Source organism: Erythrolamprus reginae, chromosome 1 (assembly GCF_031021105.1).
Source record: "Erythrolamprus reginae isolate rEryReg1 chromosome 1, rEryReg1.hap1, whole genome shotgun sequence".
NCBI classification, from domain to species: Eukaryota; Metazoa; Chordata; class Lepidosauria; order Squamata; family Dipsadidae; genus Erythrolamprus; species Erythrolamprus reginae.
In genome coordinates, this window is record NC_091950.1 from 270783163 (window position 1) to 270796410 (window position 13248).

General features: G+C 38.5%; 1 protein-coding gene across 1 annotated transcript in view; it reads left to right on the forward strand.

Annotated features, from left to right (window-relative positions):
- The first annotated feature begins 1539 nt into the window (after positions 1-1539).
- HCRTR2 (hypocretin receptor 2) overlaps positions 1540-13248 on the forward strand; it is a 45673-nt gene continuing 33964 nt past the window's right edge. The window contains exon 1 of the mRNA XM_070738891.1: positions 1540-1940. Coding sequence (XP_070594992.1) covers positions 1712-1940 — 229 coding nt within the window. The 5' untranslated portion in view covers positions 1540-1711. The remainder of the gene's footprint in view (positions 1941-13248) is intronic.

Here is a 13248-nt window from a genome sequence, read left to right on the forward strand (position 1 = left end):
TTTAGATTTATATTAAGATTGAAATTTTTACTCTATATAACAATATGTATTTTACAGATAAACTTTTTACTTTTATATGAAGACTTCTACTTTGAGTGGAGCGACTGTAGCTCCATTAAGTGTTATATGTTGTGTTTGTTACTCTGAAAAAACCAATTAAAAAAAATATTTTAGAGAGTGCCCCCTCGTCCTAGTATTGTGTGATAGAGAAAATATTTTTTCTCTATCCATCTTTTCTATCCCATGTATGATTTTATACACTTCGATCAAGTCACCTCTTAAACACCGTCTTTCAAGGCTGAAGAGGTCAAGGCGTTGCAATGATAAGAGTTGCAATGGTAAGAGTGTTTCATGCATTTGGCATATATTCATGCCAGCCACATGACCATGAATGTGTTGTCAGACAATTTATTTATTTTTATTTGTTTGTTTGTTTTGTCAAGTACATATTGGTGGTACACAAAGATACAATAATATTCATATACATGATACTAGTAAAAAAGAAACATTAGGACAGGGGACAGAAGGCATGCTGGTGCACTTATGCACACCCCTTACTGACCTTTTAGGAATCGGGAGAGGTCAACAGTAAATAGTCTAAGGGTATAGTTTTGAGGGTTAGGTGATGATACTACAAAGTCTGGAGTTCCATCCATCAACTACTCGATTGCTAAAGTCATATTTCCTGCAGTTGAGTTTAGAGCGGTTTACATTAAGCTTGTATCTGTTGTGTGCTCGTGTGTTGTTGTGTTGTCATGTGTGTGTTGTTTTGTCTGGCTCCCTCTGCTAATAAATGGAAATGAGCACCATCCCCTAGAGTCAGATAGGACTTGAATGGGAAAACTTGAACCTTTATTTTATGGCAGTGGTAAATTGGATTCTCTCTTCTTCCCTCCCTCCCTTCCTTCGTAGAAGGACAGAAGGACTCCTGCAAGAATTCTGAACTGAATCCTAGCTTCAACTCCATGAACTTAAGCAAGGGTCACATTGTCATCAATACCCAAGCAATTTTCTGTACAGTTCACTAGCCATTCAGAAGCAACCATCCAATATTCTTTTATTCTTGGACGATACGCTATAATTTTCCAAAGTCAGGCACTTGAAAAGAGAGGAGAGCCTTCATTCCTTGATTATAAAAATGCTCCCTTACAAGAGATTTTAAAAGAGAGAGAGATGTGATTCATTCATCCAATCCAAAGCACATCACTGTATCAGGAAAGGCAATGGATTGTACAAACGGCGAATCGAAGAGTAAAAGGACACCTTCAAAAGTCCTTGGTGGATTTACAGTCCCACTCAGTTGCAAGTGTGCACAGGCATGTACACACTCTCTCCCTTCTCGTTTCATGATCTCTAGAGTCCCTTGGAACATGCTGCATTTTCATTTTGCCTGTCACTGCAAGAATGTGCTTCGCACACCCTCTGGCTAAATTAAGAAGCTATATGCAGGAATTGCTTCTCATGCCTGCTGCTGCGTTTTGACGACTTCAGTGCCTCCGGAGCTACAGAAAGCATCCTGCCATTGGCAGATCCTCAATGCAAAGCTAGTTGAGGAAGTTTCATTGATACACCTGGTTCTCCCACCCCTCCCCATTTTCTTCTTTCTGCCTACACTCCCCCCCTCTCATTGCTGAATACAGTTAGGTTTGGCAGGCAGAAAGGTAGGCTAAATCCATGAAAGACCAAATTCAGACCCAGAGCAGAACCAATTATGTCTGTGACTCAAGTGGAAGATGGCTTGCTTTCTTGCACAAACTGGTCTTCTAATGTGTCAGTGAATGGGACTCGGGAACCCTTTGCAAGCCCTCTCACAGACTACGATGAGGAAGAATTTCTGCGATATCTCTGGAAGGAATATCTGCATCCCAAGGAATATGAATGGGTACTCATTGTTGGCTATATTATTGTATTTCTTGTGGCTCTCATAGGAAACATTCTGGGTAAGTACCATTTTGTCTGATTGTTTCTTTTTTTATTGAAAAGTTTTTCTATTTATAATTGTCTAATTGTTTCTTGATGCAAGTTAGATGTTTGCAGGGTTGTTTGCAGGGACTTATCCAGGCAGTCACCAGCAGTGAAAATATACATGCCCACACATTATCAAACATCCCAGAAGCACAACCCTGGGAATTAGAAACACAGTTTCTCTCTTTTTTAAGTAATTAAAGATCCATAGAAAATAGCATTTTCATTTTCTCAGAAGCTGTTGGTGTGAGAAACATCTGTGTTTTCTTACAGAGCTATCTCAGCTAGGTAGTCACGTTACTGGGTTGTAATAAGACTTAAATGAATTTTTCACTACATCACTACACACATAAACACACACATAAACACACACATACATAAACACACACACACACACACACACATATGAGTCCTTTGGGAATTGGGCAGCATATAAATTAAATTTATATCTCTATCTATCCATCTGTCTATGTTATCTATCTATTTATCTATCATCTATCTATCTATCTATCATCTATCTATCTATCTATCTATCTATCTATCATCTATCTATCTATCTATCTATCTATCTATCTATCTATCTATCTATCTATCTATCTATCTATAAAGAATTCTCCTAAAATGTGAGTTCCAGGTATAGTTATCAATAAAGAGTAGTTTTTAGTACTTTTAACTAATTTTTTAAATGTTCTGGAGATCTTGATTGATGCAAATTTCAGGCTAAGGCTGCAATGAAGCTATCCATCTGCTTGTGGGTAAGATGAGCATTAAAAATGGAATTAAGCTTATGACTCTAGTCCATATAGGATAGTATTATTCATCTGCTTCACAATGGAGAATTAGAAAGTGTATTTTTCCACCCAGACCTTGTAGAAACTCAGTAATCAGGAAGGAATATCTTGAAGTTTACTATCCAGTGGCTCATTATGTGGAAATGTCTTATTAATAGCAACAGCTCTTTTAAGTATATGCATACCATATATTGCAGATAAAAAGTAATCTCTTCTATCCAAAGGCATCTGAGTATTAGTATAATTGTAATTATTACTCTTATTCTTACTGTTATCTGCTAAGCAAGGGTGCCCAGCTTTTCAACTTTCATTCAGTTCTGCATTGGCAAAACTCTTGACTAAGCCTCCCTTGCAATTCCATTCATATTAGTACAGTTGTGAATGGCTATTTTTACTTGTGGTTCATTCATGTTGTCAGAATTGTCAATGGGATTTTGAATGAGAGTACTGTATAGCTTTATGATGGTCAAGACTGAAAATCTCAAAAACCCTTTTCATGCTCCAATATATAGATATAAAACAGAAAGAGGATGAGAAAAATTTAGCCTTGTGGGATAGAATGGTTTTTTTTTAATGGAATCTTGTGATTGGAGAAATAGTTCAAATGATAAATATCTCAATTTGCAAATCCTGTGCCATGAACTTGTCGTTAGTGCCACAACTGAATGAAAGTCTCAGCTCTTTGACCCCAAACCATTCCCAATTATTCCAAACTTTCTCCCCAGGTTTCCCCCCCCCCCCATTTAGAACAACTAGGAAACAGAAATATTTGGTGAACTTTATGCCCTGTTTAAAACACGAAATATCTGAGAGTTAAAACAAATACAGCTTGTTATGTTCCTTTGACTTTCCCCACGAAAGAAAACAAAAGATGGAGAAAACAAAAGGGAAATACTGGGAATAAGTTGAGAAGACACAGTTTTTGAGGAAAGTAGGAATGGAGAAAAGAATCCAGACACCAGATGCAGCTTAATAACATTGTAGATAAAATGGGTGGTTGACCTGGGGCAAGATAACCTAAACGTAGGAATATAGCTTGAAAAGTGAAAAGAAAAACAGCTTATTTTAATAATAATTCTGTTCAGTAATTGAGGATAAAACTGGACCTACCCAGGCACCATTCATTGTGAAATATCTGGTGGAAGGAAGCTGGTGCTTTCTAAATGGCAAAACGTTTTTTCTAGGATGAAGAGATTTTATTTGAAAGTTACAAGTGCTTTGTACATGTCTGTGGACATATCTGTGTTTCAATCATCATAGCTATTTGTAGGACAAGAACCCCCAGTTTATTTTATTTCATATGGGGCAGCAAAATTCGGCATAGTACATAAAATGTTCAGAATTTACAAAAATTTACAGATTTACAGAAACAACATATAAAAGGTGTATCGAAATATAAAATTCCATAGCAGTACATTATTTGAAAAACACAGCATTGAGCTGTAATCCAAAGTATTTACCGTAGGAGCGATCCTTTAATGGGTCTTTAACCTATAGGGAAGATTTAAGAAAAAACATAGATAAAGTAAGGAACCATATTCTTCATAAATTTTCTGACACCAGTTTTGGAGCAAGTGCTACAGTTCTTAGAACCCCCAGTTCGCAGCCTGTTAGAACCAGTTGAGTTGCAAATATAAATTATCCACAGCCCACTTAGATCTCTTGCTTCTGTTCTCCATAGACTTCAAGCAGAAGGGAGAAGTTTGGGTAGTAACAGGTCTGTATGGCATATACCTTCCAAAGACTTGAGAAGTAGGACTACATTAAGTAAGATTGTTTGCATCCATCTGGGAAGAAGACAGCCAAGCCAAATATATTCCTAGGATTGGATAGCCATATTTAGTGTCATCCAGACTTGTCCTATCATTACTATGGTATATTCTGTATTGAAATCAGCCAGATGGCTAGTAGTTTGTTGGCTACATTTGCAGAATTTGCAGTTCATTACAACATCAAAAATGTAATTTTGGAAAGTTAAAAAAAGCATTATTTAAAAAAAGCATTACTATTAAGATTTTAAAAGCATTATTACGTAAATATGGAAGGAGAAATATACCCTAGATTTAAGCAATGAGTTTTGATAGGCATTGTTGGCTGTTTTTGTTTTTATTTCATTCTTATTCTTATTTTGAGAAAGGGTCAAAGAAGCAGCGTAGCTGAAATTAACTATAAATTTTCATAGTTAAATTAAATCCCCCTTCCTTTCTTAATGGTGTGATTATTTCTGTTGGGTTTAGATTAAATTCTTAATGCTGTTGTACACGTGATTTTAATAATCATCTAGACACAATAAAAATAGAACACCACCACTCCATTCTTTGCCCTACTGTTCAGAGATATACTGTTTTACAACATGAACAATTATATTTGCCATCACAATTAACACATTTTATAAGCTTTCCACCAAGAATTTCTGTAATCCTCATCCAGACTGGAGATGTTTACCACAATTGTGGCATGACTTCAATGTTTTAATCAGCCCAAAGACTGAAGTGAACAGGAGAGGTTACTTCCAGAATACAACTTCTTAAGACAAGACCTAATGACTCAGAAATAATCCAGCATTTCTTATATCATTTCCCCTCTTTGCTTTCAGATTTTGAAATTCCTAGTGTGTTCTTCCCTTCTGCAAATACTATTGAATGCTTGTGGCAGGATACAATTTAGTGATGTAATTTACATGTGGGTTACAAAACCATGTTTGTTAAATAGTAGTGTTTCTTGAGTCCAAGGGCAGAGTTAAGAAACAATATTTAACATGCCTTGAAATGGCACTCCAGTTTATATATGATCTCAGGCGCCCAATGACAAAATAAAACTATAAGCAATGATCAGACTCCCATATACTAACCCAATACCAGTTTCAAGTACATTGCAATCCAACAAGAAAAATGCACTATATCTGAGTTATAAACTGATTTTATTTTCACTCAGAATCTGTGGATTTCCACAATAAATTTCTCTTCTACTTTTTCTACTCACTGAAAGTGAGTTTCTTAAGACTAAGATCCTTAAAGTATTGTAGTTTCCAAAAAACAGCTGACTGATGGGCATTTATCCACCCCTTTGTGGTCCTTTAATCTTGAAGATGAAACTCAAATACTTTGGCCATCGGACGAGAAGGAAGGACTCACTAGAGAAGAGCCTAATGTTGGGAACAATTGAGAGCAAAAGAAGAAGGCGACAACAGAGAATAAGGTGACGAGATGGAGTCACTGAAGCAGTAGGCATGAGCTTGAATGGACTCCAGAAGATGCTAGAGGACAGGAAGGCCTGAAGGAACATTGTCCATGGGATTGTGATGGATCAGACAAAACTTCGCAACTAACAACAAGGGCAGAGTCAAACCTCTCCCCATCTCTCTCTTACAATCTGGCTAGCAGGTTCAGCTTCTTCTTAGGAGCAGCAGAATATCCTTCAAATCTAGTACATAGAGTCCAGTGCTCATACTGGACCCATTTAATGGACGGTAGAGAGAAGTCAAAACATTTTGCAATGTTCCCCCTTCCCCTCCCGCCGCCTTTGGCCAATAAGTTGCAGCATCATGGAGGGCTTTGCAAAACAAAGCCTCACATCTGCCTATGAATGGATTGTAACTCAGTTCTCAGTCTTGTTTAAAATTAACCTGATGAATCTAAAATTTATTCCACAAGCTAGTCAAACCTGTTAGTTTTTTAGTTCCTAAGGGTGTTTTTCTTCCTTTCCTTTTTGGTAGTACCTCTGAGTTACTGAACAGCTGCAAGGATGTGATTTAATCAGATGAGCAATTTAATCCTGGTTTAAAAAATGAACATATTTTGCTGGTATAGGTCAATATTTGCATAAGAACATTAGAGCATAGCTGAAATTCCATCTACTCTCGCTCTTCTACATTTAATCATGTAGCAATATCCGCACATACATTCTGGCTATTTATTTATCTGAATCCAAAGGTATTCTTTAATATATCATCCAAATGATTTTTTTGGCTCTTTTACCCTTTAAGAAATTACTATCTACTGGCCTTATATTTTATATAAACTACAGAGCAAAAATTTCTAAGTAGAGATGGTGGCTTCATTGTCTTATTAGGTGGCTTCATTGTCTTAAATTCTCCTAAAACAAGAAGCTTGCTCGCCTCTCTCACGGTCTCTTCAGTTCACTCCTTGTTGGTCCTTTATTGTCAAGGTAATATAAAAAATGTATAACCCTCCAGAAGTGATTGAATTTCAGTTCCCATTCAGCATGCTGGATGTGAATTGTAAACATTGGGGAGGTCCAATAAGAAGAGTGATAGGGGAAGGAAGTGTTCGAGAATTTCCAGAAAATATAGAAGTGGTTTGGCAGAACTGAAACTTAGAAATCTACAGGCTTTACAATGTTGTAAAAGTAAAGCCACCCTTGGGTCAAGCTCAATTTCTAGTGACAATGTGGATATATTCACGTGGTTCTCTTAGTAACTGTGGAGAAGTGGTTGGACAGCTCCTGATTTGAGATCCTTTCCCCCCATGTCTAGTCTATCCTACAGTGCTGAGAATTCCTAGTGAAATAGGAACCAATCCTTTTTTTAAAAAAAATATAATTTTATTGATTTTTTTTAAAAAAAATTACAAAAAACAAAACATAAAGCATAAAGTGTACCATCACCAAACAGAAAAATAGAAATTCCCTTCACCCGGGAAGATTCAATTTTGTATCCTTCATTTACTTCATCTCTGGGTTACATTGTTCATTCTTTATAAAGTGAGGAACCAATCCTTTTTGACATCAGCAAAGGTGGATTATTTCTGAATTGAGATGACACCATTTTTCCTTTAGCTGCTGTCATAAAGAAATTAATGAAGAAGTTCAGCTAGGGAAAATAAATAAACTTTCCTCCCCATGTTCTATGCAGGGTTAGGGAACTATGGCCCTTTTATGACTTGTAGACTTCAACTCCCAGAAATTCTGGGAGTTGAAATGTACAAATTAAAAAGGGCCATAGTCCTCTCTCCACCATTGCTCTTTGACAGCAGGGGTGTCAAAGTTGTGGCGTAATGATGGCATCACATGACATATAGTGACTTTTCCTCCCTTTGTTAAATTGGACATGGGCATGGGCCTGGCCAATGCATGACGCATCCAGCCCATGGGCCGCAAATTTGACATCCCTGCTCTATAGGTTTATTTTGGGTTGAAGGTTTCAGACTTAGTCTTGCCTCAAAATGTAACAGGCTGGATTATATAGTAGTTATTTAAAGTCAAATATAATGCTCAAAAAATAAAGGGAACACTTAAACAACACACTGCAGAGAGGGGCGGCATACAAATCTGATTAATAAATAAATAACTCCAAGTAAATCAAACTTCTGTGAAATCAAACTGTCCACTTAGGAAGCAACACTGATTGACCATCAATTTCACATGCTGTTGTGCACATTCAACTTTGCACAGAACGAAGTATTCAATGAGAGTATTTCATTCATTCAGATCTAGGATGTGTTATTTGAGTGTTCCCTTTATTTTTTTTGAGCAGTGTATAATTTTGATCCTAAGAAAAGGATTGCCAAGATAGACATCAGGCAAATTTTCCATACTCACAATAGTGGGAGACAGATTTTCCAGACTTGAATATCGGAATTGTTTGTTTTGGTAAAAATTCCTGCTATAAAAGGACCAATTGAAAAGATGCCACATTTGATTATGATTAACCAAATTCCGAGGTCCTTCTGATGTCTTACTGAGTGTCACAGGAGCGAGAAGGTGGGAATCCAAAAATATGATGACACCATAACTCATGTTGCGCCGGACAGGGAATGAAACTCGAACACAAGAGCTGGATGAAAAATGGGTCACTTTATTGATTACAGTAATAGACCTGTAGAGGGTACTAAATGGGGTGAAAAAATCCTGAACAAAATATACTTGGGCAACCAATGGGCGAACTCCTGGAGAGCGAGCAGGGGGCAAAGGGGCGAGGGCGAGGGATGCAGACCCTGAAATACCCCTCCCCTCACTTCCGGCGGCCCCTGCGAGCCAACCACAGCTCGTGGTGACTTCGACGCTTGGCGCCCCGCCAATCAGCTGGGAGGCGGCGTCCCGCCCCCTCCCAGCTGCGACGGACGTCCGGCCAGGACGATTCTTCCCCCGGCCAGATGGGCAAGCTATTTTGCTGCCGAAAGCAGCGCGTGGGCGTGCCTGTGCTCTGCGCAGGCGCGCCCAGCTGGGAGGCGGTGTTCTCGCCCCTCCCCGCTGGCGCAACTATCGGCCGGGCGAAAATCGCCCGGCCTCTTAATTTTCATGGCTGCAAACTGGATGAGTGAAAAAGCCAAGGGGTATGCTGGGTTTCCAAAGAGATGCTACTTTTTGACTTCTGTCTCCCAGTATGACAAAGAAGCGAGAGATCCTCTTCTTCTGAAAAGCAGAACATGCTTCAAGTAAACTTCCGGCTGTTGTTCAGAGATAGACAATTCAGAGTAATAAGAAACTTCTAATATTTAGGAAAGAAATACACTACAGTTCACTATGAAATAGATAATTGAAATGTTTCTAATTTCTGTCAACCAGAAGTAGGCATTCTTTCTGGGATTGGGAACATGGCTAGAATTCAGAGAGACTTAGAGCAGTATTTCTCAACCTCTTGAATTTTAAGACATGTGGACTTTGTTCCCAAAAATCCTCAGTCAACTTTTGGCTGGCTGGGGAATTCTGGGAGTTGAAGTCCACACAGCTTAGGGTTGGCAAGGTTGAGAAACACCAACTTAAACATACTAAAATGGCTGCCATGGAGTCTAATTATTCAATATAGAAAATAAAATGGATTTAATGTGAAATATTACTCATTAAAAGCAGCCTGGAAAGTGTGGGGAAACAAGGATCAACCAACAGATGCTCACTAAAAAATTAGGGCTTTACTGTAGAATAGCTAAAATAACATTTTCCCATTGCCCAGACATTTACTGACATTCTCCATGTATAACTCATTAATTTTCCTGGTGATGTATGGAACAAAGTTAGGAATGTTTAATAAAAGGAGTGGTTGCTGGGTGTAAAAGGGAAAGATCTGATGGAATCACTAATCTGAAGAGCTAGAACATCAAAGCATATGAGACACCATGAGTGAACATTTGAACTATAGCAGACTATGATGTATCCCTGTGTCACATATGTATAATAGTTATCTTTTGAAGGTTGAATGCAAGACAATTTCATTTCAATATATGCTGATTAGTTGTACATTTAAAGGGACAATAAAGATTCTGTTCTGTTGTGTTCTATTGTACCCTACCCTACCCTACTGTATTCTATTCTATTCTCTGACTGAAACCATAGATTAAAGCCATTGTTACCCTCTTGAGAACATTACACTGCCCTCCAGCCATCTTCTCCTTTCATATAGAGCCCTTGGCTCTCCAATGTACCACTGTAAATCTGTTTAATTTTCTCTCTGTACTGTCTCTCTTTCCATTGTCTTGAACAAATGGAGTGTTGAGGAGGACCGAATCATAGAATCTTAGGGCTAGAAGGGACCTTTGTCCAATTCTCTTGCCCAAGGAGAGGAATCAAGAAATCTAAAGGTCTGTCAGGAACAATAGTGCCTCTGTTGCTGGAAAGTTAAATAATTTTTAGCATTTTGCAACTGTTTCCAAATTTGTCAAAATTCCTGCAGAAAGGGAAATATTTCTTAAAAAGACAAAAGCAAGCTGTTATTTTTTAATATCTCCATTTTTATATCTCCAGATATTTTTAATATCTCCATTTTTCTTAAAAGTAATTTCACTCTGAATCAGGAAGACAATCCTAGTTACATTCCAACTCACTTATTAGTGAATCTACTTCTTTACTAGATTATGGCCATGAAACAATGCTCAGGCTTTCAAGTTCTGAATAATTTTTTTATCAGTCAAGGTACAGGAAATAGCAAGTTCAGAACACTTGATTACAATCTTATTTAAATGAGAGCTATATCACTGATAAGCAAATTTCTTTTAAATGCTAGTGATTCAGATTTTGACAAAGATTCCTCCCACCCAATTAGCTGCTGGAATTGAAACAAAACATGATTGATATCTTTTTTTAAATTTTCCCTTCTGTGCTATGTCCATTAAGTCTCCTTTCTGATGTCCTATCTCTGTAAATATTCAATCTGCACGGAGGTTGTCAATCATCCACCAAATAAGAGATTTAATTACATAGGCTAATAGGAATGCAAGTGAAGGCTACTAGCTAACGTTCCATTATCAAGTGCTGCTAGACTGCAGTGAATAAGTGGCTTGAGCTTTGTGTCTGGTGACTTGGGCTCTCTTGGAAGTACCTTGTTTGTAGCTTAATTGAAACTTCTCCAGTTTAATAACATCTGTCAATTTAATTGCTAAGGTCAATTGCTGGTAGTGATGGGAAAAGTTGTTTTTAAATGGAAGCCCCCTGAATTTATCTTATTTCAGTGCTGGCAAGTCTTAAGTTTTCTGTATAGCTATAGCAAGAGCACTTATATATACCACTTTACAGGGCTTTACAGCTCTCTACAAGTGGTTTATAGAGTTGGTCAATTGCCCCCAACAATCTGGGTGCTGATTTTACCCACTTCGGAAAGATGGAAGGCTGAGTCAACCTTGACCCTGGTGGGATTGGAACTGCCAAATTGCAGGCAGCCAGCAGGCAGCAGAAGTAGCCTGAAATTCTACATTTATTTATTTTATTTATTTATTGTTAGAGTTGAAAGGGACCATGCAGGTCATCAAGTCCAACCCCCTGCCTGAGCAGGAATCCTAAAGCACCCCAGCCAAATGGCAGTCCAATCTCCTCTTGAAAGTGTCCAGAGTTGGGGAGTTTACAACCTCCGCAGGCAGGTTGTTCCACTGGTTGATCGCTCTGACCGTCAGGAAGTTCTTCCTTACTTCTAGGTTGAACCACTAACTAACCACTGCGTCACCGTGGGTGTCTTCAAAAGCCACAGTACTGTTTGCCAATCACAATGCCATCACATCTGAATGATATCTGAAGATCCATAGAAAAAAGTCAATTCTATTATAGAAATTCAGGGTTGGAGTTCAACAGCAAAAGGGGGAAAAGGACAAGATCTTCTGGAAAACAGCCTGCTTTGGAAATATAGATTCTATCATTCAAGTATCAGGAGTTTTTTCATTGTATAATTATATTTGTATTTTACGCCTGATGGTTTCTTATTTTATTTGTGCTACAACATTATAAGGCAGTGAGGGTGAACCTATGGCACAGGTGCCACAGGTGGCCCACGGAGCCATATCTGCTGGCACATGAGCTGTCACCCTAGCTCAGCTCCAATGTTCATGTGTCTGCTAGCCAGCTGATTTTTGGCTCACACAGTGGTTCTGGGAGAGTCTTTTTGGCTTCCAGAAAGCCTCCAGGGGGATGGGGAAGAGTGGTTTACCCTTCCCCAGCTCCAGGAGCCTACTAGGCCCACCAGAAGTTGGGAAACAGGCCATTTCCAACCTCCAAAGGACCTTCAGAGGATGGAGGAAGTTGTTTTTGCCCTCCCCAGACATTGAATTATGAGTGTGGGCACCCATGCATGTGCGATAGCATGCAGGCACGCTCTTTTAGCACCCAAGGAAAAAAATGTTTGCCATCACTGCTTTAAGGTCTACTAGGTTGGGGGGGAAATCAGAATCACCCAATGAATTTTTGGAATCTTAAATGCCCAGGTCTCTCCCTATCTGAGGCACAAACTTCATTTAGGTGTTACTATAGGTTGGTTGTACAGTCAGCCAGATGTTTAGATGAGAGGTGGGTTCCTGCAGGTTTGGACCAATTCTATAGAACTTTTAATGGAAATTTGCAGCCAATGGCCGGCTGCACACTCCCCTGAAAAGCCCATGGCATTGCCATCTTGTTTTTCACTTGTTATTCACTTCTGCATATGTGCAGAAGCTGGGTTTCAAGTAAAGCCACCTTTTGCAATTGAATGCTGGTGATTTTGTCAGTGCTGGCGATATTCAAATGGTGCTCAGGACTCAGGTGTTTGGAGATTGCACCTAAGGTTCTTATTACTATTAGTATTAAAATACTAAAAGGGATGAATTGTTTCATGATTATTACAAGAATAGCAATTTTCTCCCTGTCACTCAGATCTAGTATTCTGCTAATTTTGTAATGTTATCCCATTTAGGTTGGATAATTGATCAAGTACATTAGAGTTGGATATCTATGGAGATTCTCAGCCATCCAGGTCATGACTGTCCCAAAGGTGCTTTTCCAGAAGGCAACTGGACATTGTTTTTCCTTGAATATATTTCGCTTCTCATCCAAGAAACTTCTTCAAAAGGTTTGCTTCCAAAAATTGGCGACCCTTCTTCGTTGAGAAGCAAAATATCTTCAAGAAAAAACAAAGTCCAGTAGCCTTTTGAAAAAGCATCTTTAGGATTACAGTTAGATGCTACTTGAAAGCTTCTGAATAACTCTTGTTCTGAGGAACATGCCTCAGTCAGTTGTGCTACTTGTGTGAGGTCAGATATATCCCAGAACATTGTTTGCAGTAAGACAGATCATTGATTCA